General features: G+C 39.8%; 1 protein-coding gene across 1 annotated transcript; it reads right to left on the reverse strand.

The window, feature by feature from the left end:
• Window positions 1-169: 169 nt before the first annotated feature.
• Window positions 170-20,110, reverse strand: Olfm4 (olfactomedin 4). The gene is made up of 5 exons (XM_020188084.2): window positions 19,863-20,110; window positions 15,338-15,487; window positions 9,979-10,191; window positions 8,824-8,983; window positions 170-2,242 (listed from the first exon to the last, which is right to left on the reverse strand). The coding sequence occupies exons 1-5, from the start codon at window positions 20,070-20,072 to the stop codon at window positions 1,440-1,442; spliced, it is 1,536 nt and encodes a 511-aa protein (XP_020043673.2). The 5' UTR covers window positions 20,073-20,110; the 3' UTR covers window positions 170-1,439.
• Between the last annotated feature and the right edge of the window lie 2,512 nt (window positions 20,111-22,622).

Consider the following 22,622-nt stretch of genomic DNA (forward strand, 5'->3'; position numbering starts at 1 on the left):
AAGTTACAGATATTATCTGTTGTTGTGTAGAAGCTCCTGGCAACAGCTGTTTGGGAGGTAGCCATTCTTTATACCTCACAGCAAGATGTGTGATGCCCTGTTACAAGTTTGTGTGTGTGGTGGTGGGATAGTGGTGGGGGGTAATAAAAAAAACAAAGACAACAAAAGATGATGTTTTTCAAAACACATTTTAACCATTTATTTTAAAAGGATGAGTACAGCATTTAAGGAGCTGATTTTCTAAGACTAGGACTCGAATATCAATGGAAAATATCCAAGAGCAGATGATAAAGCCACCCAAAAATATAGAAGCACCTGCATCTGCAAGGTTTTCAACTCTGCACTGACTTACCAGGTACTTGAAATAGTCTTTCTACATCTCTTCCTTAAAAAAAATTAAATTTTCATTTTCTTACAATTTCCAGGCTTAAAGACAAAAAAGTACATGAAACAATTGAAATGATTTAATATAAGTCTCATAGATGCGCCAAGGTCTTTATTATATAACCATCAATGCTATCATTTTATCACTGTCATTTGATTTTTTAAAATTTTACACCCATGTAAATAAAAGTTCATGGATGAAAAAAAAAGAAAATTCTTTATCTTCTACCTGTTTTATAGAAAACTAGTTAATTTGTTGTTGTTGTTGTTTACCAAAATCAAGCAAGCAGTAGTAAAGTTGTTAGTTAAGTTTGGTTCTCATCTTCTGAGCTGCCTTTGGAATTACATTACAAGGGAGAGGGTTCTATATAGGACTCTTACATACGTGGACAATAAAAGAAAAGAAAAAACAAGTGCTTCGTAAGAAAATCCTTTGAGGATTTATTTGCAGAGAATAATTTAATGCATAAAAGATTCTCTCTCCAGAAAACTCACAGCACTTTACACATGTAATATAACATGCCAAATTTACTTTTCTGGTATGTTCAGTGAGTCCATCATTCCAGGAACTAGTAAGAAAAACAGAGATTTGGTCCCTAAAGCACCTTATGATGTTAATCTGTCTAATAAAGCCCCAGATTCTTTGCAGGCATGAGAGAATTAGTACAGCCACATGAATGAGGACTGGTCATTGAGCAAATTTTCCTGCATAAAGAATCCCCAGAATCCACACTGAGATCTCTTTAAGCTCCTTAATTTCCAGATATCCCCTCACTTAAGTTTCATTAGACTCATTGTAGCCCTCAACCTCTGTGAAACCCACCCTAGAAAGTCTTTATTTCAGTTGGGAAACTCATCCTAAGAGGCAGATGGCTCCCGTGAGAACTCACCAAATCAAGACAAATATCCCAGACCTCTAGGGTGGTGGACATATCCCTACTGAATAGCACTACGAAAGAAATACACTTTGAGATTCCCTGCAGATACCTAAGTAAGTGGAGAAGACCATTTTCAATAAAGATCGTATTTCTCTTTCACCCTAACAGCTTGACAGTTTACTGAGCTTCTGGCAGGAAGAAAAGTTTATAATCGAGGAGGTAACCATCATTATAGACGTAAAGTTTTTGGTCAAAAGGGTGATAGTTAATGCTCTGCACTCTTTCCTGCATCTTACCCATTGTGATGGCTAGGTTGCCTTCTCTCCCCGTGTTTGTGTCATAGTAGTAAAAAATCTCTTCCGTTCTGGTGTTCAAAGTACGGGTGGCATAAAGAACCCCACAAACCATGAAGGCATTAGAAACAGATGGTCTGTACTGCTTGGTAACCCAAGTGTTTAGCACCTCAAGTGAGGTGTCATTGAGTTTACTAATCACTATGTTACCAGTGCTGGCTTCAGTTGCATAAATCACCCATAGTCCATGTTCATCCACAGCAAGGTCAATATCCTGCCAAGCCACATTAGCATATGAAAAACGGTTAGTATAGGCAGCATTAGGGAGAGTTTGAGTAACTTCAACCCTGTTGTTGGTCAGATTAACTTTGGCAATGTTCCTGCTGTTTTGCCAGTTCACATACATGTTCTTGTTGTAAACTGTTATACCACTGCCTTGACCATAGGTAATTCGATATTCTTGAGCCTGTGTGTACAATAGCAAATCATCCAGTGTGTTGTAAAGTCTGTAATATTCCAATAGCCTCCCATCTGTATTCAAAGGTGCCACCCAATACAATGTTTTCTCTGGATGCTTGGGAGAGTAATCCCGTCCCCAGGCACCGTACTTATAGGAAAACCCTCTCCAATTGAGCTGGACCACAGATGGTTTGCTGATGTTCACCACACCACCATGACTACAGCTCCCTGTACAAACAAGAAAAATAGAAAAGGCATTCTTAGAGAAAATGAATGATAAGCAGTTTAGTATCTTAAGAACCAAAGATATCCATCAATATTTTTCCTGCCAAGGTTCAATGACAACAGTGGCTCTGATGGAGAAGAGCCAAAACTCCTTTTGGTTTCAGTCTCAATGCAAACCCACCATTAGATCTGCAGAGAACTACCTTCTGTTTCCATGGATGGGCTTTCAGTCTGGGAAATGAGGTTAATGAAACTGTCAAACACCATATGTAAAAATTTAGAGGGCCCAAAAAGAGAACAGAGGAGACTTAGTGAATTTGATATAGTTCCTTCTACTAAAAAGGATTTTGCAAATATTATCTGATTTCATTTTTCTCATAGAGAAATCAAAATCATCCCCCACATCTTCCCCCTATTTCTGTAAATCCAGAAGGAGCTATTCACCGGAGTCAGCTCTAGGGGGAATTGGGATGAGCCTGAATAAGTCTCCATGCCCTTCCTCATTCTGCCTTTACTGGGACCCCAATATCTACTGGGTATCAATCCTCCTTAAAAATAACCTCAGAAGAGGAAGCTTTAAGTGCAGTATTTTATAGATCCAGAAAGATGGTCCTATTACAGTGGAATTTTAGCCTTAAGAAGGCTTGAAGTTATTTTAGGGCAGCATTGCCTGCTCTGTGCCCAGTGCCAGTCCCATAAATCATTTGGTGACCATCTTGCTGCAGAGTTACGAGGTGAGTCTTGTTTGTACCATATGCTACTGTGCCATAGAATGACAGGCAAGTATTTCATCCTTGCCATTCTGACACAGTCATTGTCACAATGTATACCATCAAGTGGGACCATATGCACTGGTCCATTGAATCTACATTCCCAGTAACTCCTGGGTAAATGACTCAGCCTGGGCAACTGGCTCTTCACACTGCACTCCCTCTGAAATGCTTGCCAATCTGAAACATTTATGAGCTATAAAAAATGAAATAAAATTCCTCCAATATTTTTATAATAACTATCCAAAGAGTTGAACTCATATTTTCTGGGATCTTAACAAATTCTCTTAAAAAAAAAAACTGGTGAAATAGTTTATTGGTTAACAAAGAAAATTCAACTTCAAGTACATTCAAGGTTATTTTTCCCTCACCCTGCTGCCCAGAGCAGAGCAGGTAAAGGAAGCAAACAGCAGAACCTGAATCACTGGATCTAGCTTTAAATGCTGGGAGGGAATTAGGGAGCCATGGAGGGTACATGAGTGAGTCCAAATCAAAAACAGAGCTCCAAAGAATTGCCTGAGATTAGCACAGTAGGGAGAAGAGGAACAAAGCTTTGTCCTTGATCCTCTGCCTCAGCCCAATATGGAAAATCTACTCCTTTCCTTGCTAAAAGTTTCCCTCTCTACCCTCCTCACTCTAGGACTGCTCAGAGGTAAAAGTATTACTAGAAATCTTGCTTTTATTTTTCCATTCTGCTGGGAAGTTTTGGTCCAAGAATTAAATATGTGCTCCTTAACTGCTGTCATAAATCCACAGTTGGTGGGAAAGTCAGCCAACCATACAACAGGCAGAGAAATGAAGCCACTCTGTACCCAACCTCATAATTTTGCATATCATTAAGCAGAACATGGTCACAGGTTTATTTTAATAATGCATGCACCATTTCATAAATTAAAAAAGCAATGTGTGTTCAGCCAGGAGACTGCTTTCCACCAAAGAAATAATAAATAATATTATAAATTATTATTTCTTCTCCTAAAAGTGATCTCTCAGATGAATGCTTGTTTACTTTTGTTTATGAAACAATGCATGAATTATTAAAATAAAGTTAGTGGTGTGTTCAGTTTAATGATAACAAAAACTGCTCCAGTTTCCATATGCTACCTACTGGATTTTCTAGTTCAAATATCTTCCTGAGAATTCATTTATTCAACTACATTTCACCAGGAGGAAATGAAAGAAAACTGTGTTTTTTAACTTTCAGGTTGGAAGACATAAGAGTTGTTTCCTTCATTGAACTTTGCCTTTCTGGAAAGAAAATATCCCAAACCAATAGTAGCAAAATATTTCAGGAAAATTTATGATGCATAGAACTTATTCAAGCATTATCATGGGGTTAATAATAAATCATTCAGTCTCCAGATGTGAACGTCTTTAGATAAAAAGGAACACAAAGAAACTTCTCAAAAGTATGTATGTATTATTATTACTACTACTATAATGATAATCCTGTTATTAGTACAGTAGTATTCTATTGGCAATAGTCTTATTACTAATGATTAATAATAATGACTCATCATTTTCTAAGTTAACCAGAAAATTAAAATTGTACCTGGTATAAATCTCAAAACTGAATGAAAGATCAATTTCTTTTCCACACTTTTCAACCATTCCTAAATACTCTCCTGTCCATTTTGTTATTTTCCCCACCCACACACACCTTGTATCCTCTATCCACTTCGGACATCTTTAGGGCTCTGACTATAGTCAAAAGGAAGTGGAAATTGGGTCAAGAACTAAGCATTGTTGTCACTGCTACTGATGTGACTACATAGTGGCAGACCAATGAAAAGACTATGGCAAACTTCCCCAACTCCTGGCAACAAACCAACATGGAAACAATACTGAAACTGACAGCCATCCTAGTGCCCATTGGTCGTCAGAGTCTCCATCCTCTCCACCCCATCTACTCTGAGCTTCTAGCCACCCTTCCTTATCTCACACCCCTCCAACAGCCCCCACCCCCTTCTTAGGCTAGGACTGAAGTTTGATTTCAGGGCTTCATGTTTGCAAAGCAGGCATTCTACTGCTTGATCTTGAGCCATACCTTCAGTCCATTTTTGCACTGATTGTTTTGAAGGTAGGGTCTTGTGAACTACTTGCCTAAGCTAGCCTCCAATCACAGTCATCTGGATCTCAGTCTACCAAGTAGCTAGAAATACAGGCATGAGCCCCTGATGCCTGGCCCAGACCCTTTCTTCATGTCAAGGCCTTAGATACACTCCTTTCCCTTCTTACCATATTTCCTATCCCAACTTCACCCTGACCTTTTGGCAACAACCCATTGCCCAGACATTATCTAAGAATTATGATGCACCAGCGAATCATTTTGCAATTTCTGGTGGAAGAGAACACAGCACACAACTGTCAAGAGCAAAATTACCCTTTACTCCATAAGCAAAGATGATTGGTGTTAATCAGGTAGGTCCACTGTTGGAACTGTCTTGTCACTCCACAAATCACAAGTGTACCTCTCTATTAGGGTGGCTATGAAAGGCAGCCTGGTGCAGTGACAATATTATCAGATAAGTTCTAACCCAAATAGTAACTCAAGTATTTAGCAGTATTCCTGAGTATGTTACTTCACCTTCTGAGCCTTAGTTTACTTATGTTAAAGAAAAATAATAGCTACTTTGCAAAACTGTTGAAAAGAATAAAGACAAGGCTTGTAAATAACTTAATAAATGGCAACTCTTATCATTATAATCACATTCAGTTACAGGTAGACATTTACATGACTGTCTCCCTTCCTGGATAGTGGCTCCTGGAGGTTCCTTTATCCATCCTGGTTAGCACAGTACCCAGAATAGGGACAGCTCCACAGTGGCACCAAATTATATTTGTGGAATAAAGGAACAAAAGACTAATCACATCACCTAAATTCAACTTGCTTATTTACAAAACAGAAGCCTGTTACATGTCTGATTTTTCAACTAGCCTGATATTTACTCTACAGAACATAATGAGAGGAACTCTCTACACAGTTGTAGAATTTGTCAGCAATCTCTTCACCATGCAATTCATGAGATACTGCCCTGGGATTCTGAAAATATCCAGGGAAGCTACAGACACTTGAAAATATTCTTAGTTGGCTTTCTTTATACTGTCATGATAAGTAGTGTTTTCTTTTGAAGCCACACATTTTAGGCCCACAGGGGAAACTTAATCTTGTGTCCATCAATGTACTCTCTCACCTGGACTGAACTAACATCATTTGAACCAAAAGGAGAGAGAATATGATTGACTTAGAAGAATTAAGCAATTAAAATGATCATAATCATAAAATAATTAAGACTAAATTGACTCTGAATTATTTGACATTTTCTGTTCAATACTTCTCTAAGCTTAGGGTTTTAGCAGGTCACCTTATGCCTTTCATGTCATTCAATCACCAGCCATTTGCTGAGCATCCACTATGCATAGCAGTCTAACATCCCCAAGCAAAATGGTCACTCTCATCACATTTTCCAATATATAGTCATTTAGATTCAGAGCAAAAACAGAGAGAGTGAAGTCAGTTGTTATAAGGAAAGAAAGTTAATGAGTAGAAGGCCAATTATTTTAAATTAGAAAATTCTATGAAATGAAGCAGGAAAGGATGCTATTTGCAGGGAAAAGAAGTATAAAATGCATTTTATTGAACCCAAAACACATGTACTAGTTCTAAGTTCAAGCTGACCACAGGGCTACCAAACTGCAGCCACAAGGGAGGAGCCCAGAGAGTGCAGAATTACTTTATAGCTTACACAGGCACACAGTCTTTTTTTGTTCTGTGCAACTCTGCAGTGCAAAAAGCAGACAGGCCAGATTTTAAAGTCCCATAATAGCGAGTAACTTTAATTAAAGTCTCCACGGGCTCACAACTTTGTGGTGCCTGGGGACTTTCCAATTCTGCATTATCAACCAATCCAAACAGAAAGAGAGCAAGTGAAAGAAATTGATTTTAAAACACGACAAAAAATCAGTTTAATATAAATATCATAAATATAAGATGAACAAAGCTGGAGGAGGGCCAAGTGGCTTGGCAGAGATCCAGGTACAGTCAAGGTTGTGGGAAAGTAAGTGGAAATCTGGGTTCAATTTGCTTAAACAACACAGCTGAGCTGAGACAGTTCACAGAAGTCTAAATGTGAGATCTAGGGGAAAATTCTGGAGAAAAATTCTAACAAAAACAATTCACAGATGTACTTGTTTTTCTCCTTAGAAACTAAGCAGTGTATTTTCTCCCCCACCACTGTCTTTGAATGACTGATGCCTGACACTGTGAGATGTCAGAGAGTCCTGAGATGACCAAGGAGTGAAGACCCTTGCATTTTAGCTTCAGCTCTGATACTACCTACATGAGGGCGTCAGGAAAAGCAGCATCCTTACCACCCAAGTCCCTTCCTCTGAGACATGAAGGGGCTCCATTAGGTGTCCCTACATGTTCCTTCTTCATTTAAAATTTCCTTATTGTAAGGAATGCAGAGAAAACCAAAAAATTGTTCAGAAATATTTGCTGGGGGAGGAAGACACTTGCTCAGTAATCTTCAGTGAGTCCTCATGGTCCAACAGAACCAGCTCTCATTTCCAATGTATGTTTTATACCACTGATTCCATACCAAAGAGGACAGTTAATAGGTTTTGCCCTAAACATCCTCTGTATGTCAGACTAGGACAGATCCTCAACTGTAGAAGAAGGGTAAGTGTCTCCTGAACAAGACCATGAGGCTTATAACTATGGCCATATCTAATTGAAGCCTTAAAGAAATCAGCTATCCTGGTAAGGATACGGAAACTCACAGTCTGAAAGGAAACAGGTTGTGAGGACTAGAATTGATAAAAACAACAAAGGCTGTATGATGTGATGAAAAGAGACAGTCCCCATTCTGGCGGAGATGCTCAGGACCTGAGGAGAAGTTCCCTGTGACATAGTGCCTCTAAAGAACAGAGCTGAATACTGAATGCTGGGGCTGAGGGCTGGAAGGATGTACTTCACTGCACAGGATTTGGCCCTGCTTCTCTTACAGCAAGGTTTTCACATCAGTTGTCATCATTACTAACAATATCCATTGGTGGTGTATGGGTGCTGATTACAGAGCCCTGAGTTTCCTGGGAGTAACCCTATAAAGCAGGTACTGTTATTCTCCCATTTTACAAATGAGATTTAAGATCTTTTCTCTGCTCTTGAAGCCTCCACTCCACTGCCTGTATTCATGGATATACTTACAAAGTGCCTCCTTCTGTTCTGTACTTAATTCCCTAAGCACTGAAGAAGGCATGAGATGCCAGCCTTCCCTCCAGGAACTGACAATTCTGGAGGGGCAGAAAGACACATTCACAAGGATCACAGCTCGTGGAGCTATCACTTTCACTGTGTCTTCCCTAACACAGAATCCCAAGACATAGAGGAAGAATAGAGGAATAGAGGAAAAAGAGAGGACAGGAGAAGGGATGGCAGGAGAATCAAAGCTCAAACCCAGTTCATTATATAAATGAGACAATGCACAGAAAAATGGAAGCCACACATAGATTCCACGCCCACACACCTGCTCCAGCTCTGCTGCCACAATAGAGAGGGTTTTCTCATTAGTAAACGCAAAGAGAATATTTGTAGCTCGTGGGTTTTGTTTTAAATCAACTCATTGTGTTTGTCCTGTGAATCCTACAATATATTAGTAGGGTAGGGTGGAGGGATTTAAAACATGGAAGAGTAAAACTCAGAAGGCAAAAATCCTACCCTTCCTCCACCACTGCAATCCAAAATCTCTTCCCCACCCTTTTCACAGCTCACTATAGGGTAAATTTCAAGTGGTAAAAATATGGTATGCTTACCTGGAGCAGGAGGAGGGGGACCCAGAGGAGCAAGTTCACTTTTAGAGTCCTCACATTCTTTCAGCTTTGTCTTCAGAGCCAAGATTTCTTTGCGAATGGAAAGGACATTGTTTTTGTCTAGTGTTTCCAGCTTCTCTACCAGGAGAGTCATATTCCTTATCTAAGGAAATAAAAATTCAGAGTGACTTTATATTATTGTGCAATTTCTTTCATAAACATTCTGGGGCTGAATATGTCATTTAGTGAAACATTGCTACAGAATACACCAGAGATTCTTCTGAATGGTTTCATTTGGAAGAATACATTTTATGGTTTAGCGTGAATGCCTGTCACATCTCAGGCAGATGTGTGTGACAAGAACAAAATGGCAAAAAATTTAACAGCTTTAATAATACAGCCAAAACTCATTTTAAGCATCTACAAATGTCCATTAAAGTTCATTTCTAATAACCTTCCCCTATAAACTCATGTTTACTAGTGTTGTATTATAATTAAGTTTCTAATGAATGGTGAGGGCCAGAGAAAACTTAAATTCTAAAATATGTAACTAGAATTGCCAATTATAGGCCATGTCATGACCATGCTAGCAAATTCATGCTGATATAAATGACACAACCATAATATTCATGTGATAGTCTTTATGCTCACATCTTAAAAGCCTTCACTACAACATACAAGAAATTTCTTAAAAGAGGTTTCCTGTATGTGGAGAATTCCAAGATGAATCAAGGATTAGGTGGTCATTCAAAAACAGAAGCAGGTCTAACCTGCTCACCATCAGGTAAATTGTGAATTTCTAGTCCTATGTGGATAAATCCAAAGCAGAGAAGACACCTGATCTAGCGTGTCTATGAACAATCGTTCAGATTTATGTCACCTCCTTTTAAAGAACTTGAAAAGGCCATTTGGATCTGGAGCTGGATTGTGACCATTAGACAACACCTGCTCCTCAGTCAACATGCTTCCAATGTGTTTAATTTATTAGACAAAAAGCAGACATCTATCCAAAACAGAATATGCAATATGCTACATTGTCATGGGAGTAACAGAATTAGAATTAGAGAGAGAGAGGTCCATATCCAATTCCTAGTATTTGTTCATAGACACTGAAGAGCATTTATCACTTGTATTCTGAGAAATGAGTTCCCTCCTTACCTCCACTTCCAGCTGATCAACAATTTCTGTGCTTCCAATGAAATTCTCCTTCAGTTTTATGACCAGTTTGTGCATCTCCTTCACTTCTATCTTGATCAGCTCAAAGTCCAGTTCAGTGTAAGAAATGCTATTCTTTTCCATGAACTCTACTCGGACAGTTAGGTTTAAGAGTTTCTTTTCATATACACTGATTATCTGGACATATTCCTTCACCTAAAGGGAGAGCAAAAAGTTCAAGTCAATTCCCAGAGCAAATAGCATTCCTCCACTACCAAATCCTTGATGCCTATTTAGTTCCTGTCAGCCATCGGGGTGTTTTGGGTAATAAATGGATCAAAAGTAGATTTTTTTAAATCTATCCAACTGAAAACTAGAAATTAACATATTACTGTAGTTGGGACAGACTTTGTACTTACCTACAATATGTTTAACTTATTAACATCTGTACTAAAAATAATTTGCCCCAGAATCATCTTTCACTTGTATATTCCAATCTCTATTTTAATGCTGGTTTGAATCAGTCTCTTGCCATCCCTCCTCTCAATGCATTTGCTCTAAATCAGAATTTTTCCACCTCAGAACTATTGACCTTATAGAAGAGAGGTAGGTCTCTCTCTTGAGGAGTGTCAGGCTGTGTATTGTAGGGTATTCCACTGATCTGACTGTCAGTAGTACCCTCCCACTCCCTAGCTGTGAGAACCAAAAATGTCTCTGTACATTTCTAAATGTTCTCTGAGAACCAAATCACCACTGCCATCACCTTCTTGGTATTTAGAACCATTGCTCTAGATCTAAGTATTTTCTAGAAGAGGAAGAATTCTTTCTATGATGATCATATGCTATGAGTTCTGAGCCCCTCTGCCTTTTACAAAGTGGTACAAAGACCCAACTTACTACATGATCTGTGAGTGTATGTGCAACTGTAAAGTGCACATTTCATTAAATGTGTTCACATTTATTCCAAGAACTGATTATTGCAATCAGACCTTTAAATTACGCATTTGTTGCATATATTTGAATGTCTGATCATTAAGTTAAAATACTTCCAAAAATTCCCTTGGTGGTTTGGTGTATAATTGGAAACTCCAAGTGGATATTTCAATAAATAGTCAGTGCTACTTTCTGTATCTGATCTCTCAAAGAAATGGCATGGCTTTTTAAAGTCTTGCTCATTAAAAGTTGCTGGTTTTACATTCTTTTAAAAAATTTTGAACATAAGTGATACTTCTCCCTAAACTGCACTAATGTTGAAGAGCTGATCCACAGTGCCTAGATAAATTCAAAGCCAGATGTTGACCTCTAATCCTTCTAATACCAAAGGCAGTAGGATTCTGTCATTATAGCCCTTCCACTTAACCCCACTGTGCAAATTAGAGTAGACTCATAGGCCAGAGACCTAAAGGGCTAGAGCTTCAGACGAAGAGGCTTTTAATGAAAGTTGAAAATGCAGTCCTTGGTGCTGCTAGTATATCTCCTGGGGCAACCAGTGCTCAGTGCCATCAGATGCACCATCATTCCAAGGCTGATCGAGCTCATGACATTCTGGTAGACAGGGTGGTTAAAAATAATTATGGGTGTGTGGGGAGAGGGTCAAAGCCAAACATGTCCCCCTCAAAAATATACACACAGATACAAAATAGGTTTCAATTTCTGCAAAAATTGGGCATAAAACCCTGCCTACAATTAAAAATAGTAATAATAAAGTGCCAATCCATTGCAGAAATAGAAATTTGACAAATGAATATGCTTGCTGGCATTGGCCTTGCCAGCACTTGGAACAAATGAAATACCCTCGGCTTTCCTGGAACATTTTGGTGGCACATCGCAGTGCTGTTCCACAAAATGAGTGATTTAACTGTCATCTCTGCTAAATAAAATGTGGCTCTCCCTAATTCTCTCAGAAAACCAAGACATGACCTGGAGTTTGCAAACTATGTGAATGTGTACTGCATCTGCCTGAGTTTACCTACAAAATGAAAGGTCTTTCAAAATCTGTTTAGGAAAAAGTTGGGGTGGAGGGGGATTCTTTCAGTTGACATTCTGAGGAGAGCTCAGTGGTGTGTAAGAAAACCGGAATTATCCACAGAGTTACAGAAGGCAGGAACAAATTTGAAAATGGGCCAGAAGGACTTCACCGTGTGAACTTTTCTAATTTAAGCAGATTATTAGTATCAGTCTTTCACATGTAGCACTGAGACAGCATGGGCAACTCAGAGAACATGCCAGCTCTTCCTGGGAAGTACAGGTCAGTACAGGCAGGCCCACTTGCCTGGGGATGAGTCCAGCCCACGTCCCTGGCACTTGATGCACTAAGTGCATTTCTCCCTCTTGCTTCTAGAAAATGCTTAGTTTTAGACCAGTGGTTCTAAACAGGAGCTGGGGCAGGGTGAGTTTGTCTCCAGGGATCATTCAGCAATGACTACAGACAATTTTGGTTGTCACCACTTGGGGGTGGGTAGGTGCTACTGGCATCTACACACCAAGAATGTTCTGAGGACACACAGTTGTATCTGCATCTTTACTTAGAATTTCATCATTACTACAAGTTTTAGCCTTAGAAATCACACATGTGCTTGCCTTCAAGTGACCAGCCTAATATTCATAGGTTCCATTTTTTTATGATATACTTAACTATGTCATTAAGGAAAAATCACAGTTTCCTTAGAGGTTTGTTGGGGGTGGTTGTACTGTTTCTTACAATAAATGTGGTCTGTAATAAATAAGGACGCCATGCTATTAAGATAAAGAATTAGTTCAGTTCGTGTTTTTCCAGTTCCTCAAAATCTGTGATCATAACTGAGGCCAGATGACTTAAAATAAATAAATGTAGCTTGCAACATACTGTTGTTTTCAACATATCCTTAAAAATAAATGCAATTAGGTTAACTGAGCAGGGTGTGACCATCAAAACATGGAGCACTTTGGTGCTAGACACACTTAACCTCAAACCGGCCTTAGTACTGAGTGAGCAAATTACCTAATTTCTCCGAGTCTTAGTTTCCTCCTAAAACTGGAGGCAATGGCATCAAATTTATAAGATTATTATAAAGATTAGCGATAATGTTCATTAAGTGCCTAGATAACGGGTGCCCCATAATTTATAGAAATTAGCAGAGAAACTATGATCTCAGTGTTTTTCAAGCTGACCTTTTAATTTATTTTATTTCACTGCACAAAACATTGTTCAATCAATGTTGTTTGTTTATGGGTTGCCTAAATGTCTCCCAGGCTGCTTCAATCTTCTCATGCATGAGGACCTATTAACAAATGTGTCATATCAAATAACTTGCCCCAAAGACCATGAGCCTCCAGAAAAAGAAAAAATCCTAAGCTGCCTTTTCTGTCGTCCCCTCCCTAAGTATATAGTCACAAAAGGGCATGTCATAAGCAACATAAAAGTACAAAATGCTTTCAGCGTCTTATGCAGAGGAAGCTCCCTGTCTTCTCTGTGTACTGACAGATAATGAATCAATGTAAGGCGGTCAAAAGGCTTTTTGACTGGCTTGCCCAAAATGGGCATTCCCTCAGGCCCCTAGATAAATGGTGATTTCCAAGACAATCTAGGAACAGCTATAATAATTCACCTAGAAATTCAAAAGCCCTCAGCTAGAGAGATAACTTTGGATTTGAAGGCATTACTGACCTACTGCATCTCTTCTTGGGCCTGCACAGGAGGATCACAGCCTAGCCAGGAGGAAAGAGAGCTGGGATGATTCCAAAGACTCAATTCCTGATCTAGCTTAACCAGCCAAGAAAGGAATAACCTTGGGCAAGTCTCTTTACCTTTATGACCTTGAGTTTTTCTATCCCTAAAATGGGAGGGAAGATAGCTGGCCTATCTCCCTTAAAGATTTCCTTGAGAGGAAAGTAGAACTAGAAACATTGGGAAAAACACAAATGAAAGCTGCTACTATGATCTTTGTTAATATTACCTTCCACATCAAATTGACTATGCAAGTTCCAGTTAGCAGGTGAATTTCTTTCTTGGGCCTCAGAGGTAGGGGAGGGGTGGCAGCTATGCAACTTTCAGAACTTTTAGTTTCCCCACCTACTCTGCACTTTTTTCCAGCCAATTGTCAGCAAATCAGATGCCCCCTATCCCTCCCCACACCTTACAGCACTGGAATTAAATGTCTTATATTCACAAATCTGGCAAGTCACATTCTCCCTAGAGCAGCATGAGATTTCAAACTGCCCTTCACACTCCTGGCAGCAAAGACAACATACAAATCAGTGGTTTCCACTATTTCAAAGCAAATGACTCCAACTGAAATGATCTTTACCTAGGATTTTCCTCTACTTGTTGTGTTTTTATGCACAACTTCTTATTTGTACTTGATTATGCTGGAATAAGGCTATGAATATTAATGGTTGGAATTTATAATTTAGTGCTATGCCTTTTCTGCTGATTAATTCAAGGACATTTTATTTCTTAAGAAGCTAGGTTCCTGGAGTAATCAAACACATTTTCCTGGACACTCATTTAAACTTAGAATATTTATCTACCAATTCAAGTTGAAAGTAGGGTCTCAGCCTCGCCATAATTTTTGTCTTAAAGGATAACTATGTTGGATGTTGAGGTGGCTAAGCTTAAATTGCTCAGGAAAACTTATTTTGAGTCTTGCAATAAAGCCAGGACTCCTTGCAAATTAATGGAGTTGTATTAAATAATGTATAATGTGATTATACCCCAGCTTGGACTTCACCTGTGTAGAAAATAGGAACCTTTCTAATTGATTTGTAACTTGGCTATAAAGCCAGAAGGGGTCAAAATTGGATTGCCAACTCACCTTGCTCCTGCCAGTTCAGAGAAAGGCAAACCCTTTACAAAAACTTCCTATTGCTAGAGAAAAGTAGTAATCAGAAGGTTATAGTTAGGGTTTTCCCAAGGCTGAGAGACCCATTAGTCATGATTCAAATTCCCAGGGAAGCCTTCAATTTTGGTGTAATGCTAGACATTCCTAATTATGTGCTCTAAGTGTGACAATAGAAGACAACCACCAAGAAGGAGCAGAGAGAAAGAAGGAAGAGAAAAATTGTACAGATTTAAAAGAAATAGAAAAAGGAAAAGAGAAGGAAGGGAGGGAGGGAAGAAAACTGAGAAGATTTGAGGAAGGAGAAGAAGAGGGGAAAGAAAGAAGAGACCACCTGCAAGTAAGAGAAGACCAAAAAGAGCCCAAAAAAGAAAAATGAAAAAAAAGAATAAATGTGACAGCCACCACAGGATACAAACATGCCATCTTGGATAGGCAAAGATCGACTATTTATAAAGCTTGAGTAAAAAAGTGTTCTGTTTTACATGCGTGTTCATTTGTTTGCTTGCTATCATCAAGATATTGAGTGAAAAGAAAATGCTTACTTTAGAAAGCTCTTTCTCAAACTTCTGAGAAAGATAGTGAGCTGTGAACTCCAAGCGCTCCATTTTCTCCACAGGAAAGGTGGTATCTGGCAGGGAAACCGAGCACTGGCAGATCCCCCGGTCATTAACGGAGCCGGTGAAATTGGACAGCTGTAAATAATAATAAAGTAAACATCAGTAATAAGCTGGAAAATGAGGTTTTTTGGCAACAGGAATGACAAATTGGCTTGTCCAAAGAGTACTGGGAGACAAGCAACTGAAGTCCAATACACAAATGACTAGGATTATAAGAACGAGCCAAATTGCATCCCCACCTGCTGAATTAAGTCACTGCGTCAGTGGCCTTTACCAAAAGGATTCTCCATTCTTGAGGAGTCTTAAAAGAAATCATTACTGTCTCTGTGTGGAGAAAGGGAAGTAAAGAAGCAATGAGAGTCCTAAGTTTGAATGTCAATTCTATCCCTTACTCCATGTGATATCTTCTTAAGTCTGTTCTTCCTCTGTGAAACTGATATAATCTGGTCACAGAGTTTGTCCTCACAACTAACCAATATGAGCCAAGCCCCTGGCTCTGGTAGGTGTTACTGTCACTTTCTCTTTCTTTGTATTACTTGTTTTCTTCTGCTCACTATTATCCCAACCCCAATCCAATTCCTCCCAACTGGAATAAGGAAACCATCAAGGATGTGGGCTACAGTGAAAATATACAATCCAAATTCATATCCCCTCTTTAGCTGGGAAATTGTGTAAATAACATTCTTCAGAATGGAAACAAACCAGCCATTTATTTAAAACTGAGCAGTCTATGAGTCTGGAAATTTTGTGCAAATTTTTTAAGTAAAAGGTCGCCAGCTTACCACTTGCAGAAGAGTCATTTTAAAATATTTGATGTTTCTTTAAGATATTCAGGCTCACACTTCAGTGCTGCTGCATATTTTAAAAGACAAGTTTGAAAGATCCTGTTTTTCTTTTATACCCTTTGAACTACCCCAAGGGAATCCTGGCACAATTAACATTTTTTTATTGCTACTTTCGCCTTACAGAGTAACTCTTGGCAGCCAACTGGCTGTGCCTTTTAATGATCTCATCTGAAGACCAGCCCAAAGCTCACCTGTGGAGCATCAGCCTGAAGGGACTCATTTATGAAACTACGAAGGAGAAGTGGTTTTCAGAGTCTGAAGAGACTCAGGCCACGTGTCTCAAAGTTCAAGTCAGCAGGCTATAGCTGAGCTTGTGTGCTGTGTGCATTTAACATCTACAACTTCTAAGACTCCTAAGCAAGGTTGGCCTAGATGCTTCTATAATAAAGACCTAGCCCATCAGTGACCTCAGAGCCAAGTAATGATCTTTCAATTGTTGTTTTTGCTTTTTAAATTTAGGCTAAGCTTCTTTAAGATAAGCAGGAAGGAAAAAAAAATATGTGTGTGCCAAAAGCTCTCTATGCCAGGTAAAATTCTTACATGGGCCTTAACTTTCTTTGCCAACTACATTCCCACACCTATAGGAATTAGGGAGTAAGGAAGAGGAATAAGCAGATTTATGCTGCATATGGGGTAAGGGGTGGGGTGGATAGGGGAAGGGTCTTTGCCAGGGAGGAATAAGGACTGGATAAGATATACCAGGAGCCTGTCTAAGAGGGTGACTTCTCTTGGATCTAGTTCTGCTACTCTATCTAAAGATAGAAAGTCTCCAGCTTAAGCTTGCCAAGTCTTTCATGGGAAAGACCAATGCATCATAAGACTTTTGAAGAAACAGTTTATAATAACTGTCTAGCAAAAAAAAAGAAAGAAAAAAAGGAAAATCTTGCATTACAATTGACAAGGGGAGGTTAATTAATAGCAGCACAAGACAGAGATGGACTGTTCTTAGAGTTCTCTGAAGAGCTCTATCAACTCAGGAAGCAGTGGATATCATCAAGCAGTCTCTAGACAATCAACTAGGACCCACTAGCTAACAACTTTTAGTCTTGAAGTTCACCTGAAAGACAGGAAAATAATTATGAGCCCTACTGACAGCCATTCCACTGGCTTCTATTAAACATCTCTGTCCCAACGCTATGGACTCCCAGCTTCCATGCTGCTTATCACCAGCCCAGCATGCTCAGCTGACATCAAAATGGTCCATAAGTTTGATCAGTGTCTCCCATTAGAGATATTTCTGCTTCTCGAATTCAAAGACAATGAAGCTAACGGTGATGAGTCTCTCTCTGTGGTGAATGCTTAAACTCTACGTAAGTGTAACATGGGAAATGAGAGACAAAGACAAGTGCTTGTCCCTTTGGCCTTTGGAAGGATACACGATCTCCTCCCCCTCTTTGTGGAGGGCAAATGGGACCCTACATGACCACAAAACACACTATAGTGCCAAGTTCCCACTCAGCATATGCTCAATTAACATGTACTAATGTCTGCAACATGCCAAGCTCTAGCATTAGAAAATGATTAAGACCAAGTCCTGCCCAGGAATCAGGGCCACTGTTGTTATTAAAGCCACAGTGTTTGTTTTTGGTTTTGTTTTTTACTCCAACAGCCCCATAGCTTCATAACAAAAGCACATGACTTGTCCTGACTGTGCCAGGTGCTGTGTGGAGTGGAGCACTGAGCCTTTTCCACATCTGTGAAATGAGAAACCCAAAGCAGCCCCCTTTTTGGAGCCACATAGAGTGTTCTAAGCCTGGCAGCAGAAGGTGAGACTCACATTTGTGATTTAAGGCTTTGATTGGCTCTAATTAGCAGCAAAGTCTAAGTGCCCACAAAGATTCAAGGCATAAAATAATGGTACTCAACATTTTGAAAGTACAGAAAATGATACGTTTGGAACTTACTAAATGACAGTTGTAAAAGGGTTTTCCACCACTTTCCAAAGAGCTCCTCAAACTGATAGTCAGTCCAAGAAAGTTAGGTTTATAGTGGAATTGACACCTGGACCACTATAAAAAGGAGGTTGGAGCTGTAATTCTGACTCACCACAGGGAGATAAGGAAACTAGGAAGGAAATCAAAACCTCTAAGTACTATTTAAGTACCATTTCTTATCTACTTTTAAATATTTGTCTTCTTACCAGACAATAGGCATTTTGAATTCTTCTGTTCTTGACCCATATTTTATTTTCTATTATTTTAACTGATTATCTTACTCAAATGCTGGAATTTTTATTGGTGGTGAAGTTTTATAACAAATTATTATTGTTAACCTCACTTCAAAAAAAGAAAAAAGAAAGACACCCAATTCTTATTGTCCCCAGAAATCATTCAGTATCATGGGATAAAATCGCACATCTGATTTCAGGCTACAAAGAATCCTTGTGCATATTTATAATTTTCAAAACGGTCTCTTCACCAGTACCCCCGGAAATACAGAAAGTTGCATGAAGATGGTATCCACTAAAGAGCCCTGAAGATGAGTTAAAACCTGGATGGAATAACTGAATTAGCTTGAGCTAACGGATTTTGAGTTATATAACTTGCCAGCTTAGTGATTTCACCTCAGTAAGCCTCAGTTTTAATATCTCTGGTATGGGACCATTAAGTATACCTAACTTTTGCTACTGTTTCCCTTTGGGCCCTGTCCAAACCATTTGGTAATCACCACATCTTCATTGTCTGCATATTCCTGCAATGAAAACAAGCAAACAAAATCTCTCCCTTCCCTTGTCCCATTTGCCCTTCCATTCAGACATGCTTGTGGAAGCAGCTAGCTGACCGGTGAGTAAATATATCAGAAGTGCCTGCCTATTCTCCTTCCTCTAAAGGAGATACAAAGAGGGCTCACTTCCCCCAAGAACTGGGCTAACTGTAGCTTCTACATAGGAAACCCCTCTAGACTGATCTCTTTGGAATGTGTGGTTGGTTTCATTGGCTTATTTTGTTGTCATGGCTGTTTGGTGATGGAAATGGCCCTAGAGAGTCCCTATAAAGAAGACTGAAGAAAGTTAACATTGCCTCAGGACATGTCCACATGTGGTGGCATGTTCCCAAGACTCATAACTCCTCCCTTTACTTGTTACCCATCTTCTGTACTAACTAGGTACAGAGAAGCTTCCAGATTCCCACTGGAACATTGAGGTTCTCGCTCTCGAGGCCTCTTGTTCACCCTCCAAGAGGTCCCTTCTGAACAGCAAATCAATCGAACAAATTGTTGTGGAGCTGCAATTTGCAGGCTCCATTCCTTAACAGCTCCCATCCCAGAGTGCATATCAGAATCACCTAGGGAGGAACAGTTTTTTTTTTTAATATCTAATTTTTAAATACCTGTGCCAGGTAGGACCCAGGCATTTGGATTTTTAGCATCCCCCTCACCACTAATATAGCCTAGTTTGAGAACCTCCTTAAGGCATAGAGAACTAAGATGTTGTCTTGCTAACAATTTAATTATTTCACTTAGATTTTAATTCATTTCCAGGGCACCTATAGTGAACAGAAAAACCATAAATCTCTTTGAGTGCCCAGGTCTAGCCATCTGTGAAATTGCATTCAGTGAGAAGAAGGGAATGAAGCTAGCTCACTCAGGCTCTGTGGCCTCCTCACCTGGGGCATAGCACCGCCTGCTGCCCAAGAAGTAGACACTGGTGCTACCCAAGAAGTTGTAGCTGGTTTTGGATGCTGAGATGAAGCCGAAGTCAGGGAATCCTTCAATGAAGCTGAAACTGTAGTCAGGAAAGAGCCAGCAATCAGAGTCCCTGAATCAGGGTTGAGGAAGAACAGAAGCACCAGCAGGAAGGCAAGGCCCCGCCTCATCTTGTCCTCCCAGTTGAGCCACTGACTTCTGCCCAGATCCCAGGGGCTTCTTATTAGCACCCAGTGGGGATTTCCCCATGGCCAGTTTGTGAGGAAAGAGGAAGCAGCTGGGGAACACATGACCTTCTTCAGGAGGGTCAAGACACCAGAAATCTGAGTCATGTCCACACCTTGCCACTGAGAGCCCCACTCTGTGACCTTCCCTTAGATCTAGATTATCCCTGCCAAATATTAACTCAAATGTGCCACTTCAAGCCCAATATCTGGTTTCCAACTTGTTACTTCCTTGAAAGAGATGGGATCAAAGTAGTCTTTGTAGATGTGACAGTTTGGAGGTTCCAAGAAGGAAAACAATTCATGGTCCTTTGCCTAGAAGCCACCTCTAAATGACCTCTCTCACTTCACCGAATGCTGCTTTCCAAAAAAGGAGGGCTTACGTTAGAGACTGTGAATCTTGCCTTCCTGGGGCTGTCTGAATCTTCCATCTTAAGAACCCACAGTCCAGGTTATCTCTGACTTGTCCCTTGTAATGTCTGCTTCTAAACAAGTTCTCTCAACAACCTCACTCTGAAGATGAAAACAGCAAGGCTTAATTCTCTGGGAATCCAGACAAAAGTCTGTACTATGCAGCACTCATGTAAGCCTGATGTAGTAAAGAGAAAGAACACAAGCAAGCAGAATCCCCAGTACCCGCTCCCCAGCTCAGAGTGCTGCTTCCCATCCAGTCAAAGAGGCTCTAGGGGAGCAGTGTCTCTCTGAGTTTGTCTGCCTGACCTCTGTTGTCCCTGACCTGCTTGTGAGCTGGCCAGGCACTGAAGACTAAGGCTTATTCTTCATGCAGGTGAGAAATAGGATGTCTTCTCTCTCACCAAGCTGCCTTGATCCTGGGCTTCAAGCTCCCTTTTTGTCTCTCAAACATTGTACACACCTTTGTGACTCTGTTTTCCTCCCTGCCGAGTGCAAAAGGTGTTGGCCTGAATATTAAAACTGAGCTCTCTCACTTGTGAGTTGGTGGCGTTAGGTATGTCATTTAGACCCTCTAGGGTTCTAATAATTCTAAATTACTAGAATTCAATGAATTGTTACATGGAAAGTTGCTTATAAATTTTGAAATGCTATAAAAATGTTAGGGTATTTTTTTTTTGGTTTTATGTTTAATTTCCCAAAGTCAGCATCAATATATTAAGGTTGTGGGGTTCAAAATGTGGAAAGTGCACCCAGGCCTCTCTGCATCCCTACCCCACCCAGGATCACTTGGGAAGACCTGGTTTGAAGGGACCCTTCACAGCTTAACAAATTCTCAGAATAAACACAGTGCTAATGTGAGAGAGTCTTAAACCCTTGGAATACTATTCCAAGAGGGGGCAGGCAGGAAAAACACAAGTGGATGAATAGAAAGTGAAGGAAGGAGAAGAGCTGGAGGAAGAGAGAAACAAAAACAAGTTTATCTCTTTGGTTGGGCACTTCACACTGCCCCCGACTCAGAGGGCTGATGAATACCCGACCCAGACCAATCTCCGAACTTCGGGGTCCACATCGCCTCACTGCTCAGGCTCCTGATGCCTGTATCCACTCTCCACATTGAAACACACTTGTTGAGCCACCCAAAGGTGTTTTCTCAAACAATTTTATGCCACTTCATGTAGGTGCAACTAAAGGAGACTCGGGAAGGATAGGAACACTTTCCCAGAAGTTTTCTGGAAATAACAGGTCCATTATCTGCTCTAAAGGCAATCTGTGGTGAAGGTCAAGGTCTCACTGTTGAGGGATAAGAAATATATTTTTAAGTCCACACCCTTATATTCTCCTTATATAGTACTGTAAGATTTAGTAAATAAATATATAGGTGCCCAGTTTGAAAATTCTTATGTTTTCAATATGTAGCAAATAATCAATATTGACAAGATGCAAAACTAAAAGAGTAAAAAAGGCAACTAATGGAAACAAGTGCAAACTTGTGCAAATGCAGAAAGGCAACAACAGGAGTGTTGAAAGGTAGCAAATGCTAATTTTTTAGGAAAAAGAGAAATTTCACATCCTCCACAGAGGAAGGTCAGACTAGAGAGCTGCAATAGTACTCAGAAATATTTCCCTCAGTCAGGAAATACCACTATTACCACCACGAGTAATGGACTCAGAAGACCTGAAACCTCAGACCTATCTCTCTGTACTCCAGCAGATGGAGTCTGCCCAGAATCTAGAACCAAACACTGCCCCTAAATTCCTCTTGCCATCTCCTGACTACCTCATTAAGACACTCCTTCACTTCACTCCCACCATACACCAGAGTTATCTGCACTTCTTGGATATGGTAAATGCAAAGGATTAGGACCTACGATGATTAAACTTCCAATAAATAACAAATTAATTTTAATATAGGTATGTCCCATGAAACATTTGGGGCATACTTACTCTAAAATATATGTTGTCCATTTAATATTCAAATTTATATAAATACCCTATATTTTATCAGGGAAGCCTACTATTGAAGCAGAATGTAGACTGTGAAATTTGTTGTTCCCTTACTGGAGCAATTCAGTGTTGGCCACT

This window comes from Castor canadensis, chromosome 10 (assembly GCF_047511655.1).
Source record: "Castor canadensis chromosome 10, mCasCan1.hap1v2, whole genome shotgun sequence".
NCBI classification, from domain to species: domain Eukaryota; kingdom Metazoa; phylum Chordata; class Mammalia; order Rodentia; family Castoridae; genus Castor; species Castor canadensis.

Bases quoted from the DNA above. Each gene is read 5' to 3' on its own strand.
- Olfm4 (XM_020188084.2), bottom strand. From the start codon at position 20,072: ATGAGGCGGGGCCTTGCCTTCCTGCTGGTGCTTCTGTTCTTCCTCAAC. The intron at 15,488-19,862 runs GTGAGGAGGCCA...TATTATTTACAG, and splicing joins CAGGCGGTGCTATGCCCCAG to CTGTCCAATTTCACCGGCTC. The intron at 8,984-9,978 runs GTAAGGAGGGAA...TTATTTCCTTAG, and splicing joins TTGATCAGCTGGAAGTGGAG to ATAAGGAATATGACTCTCCT.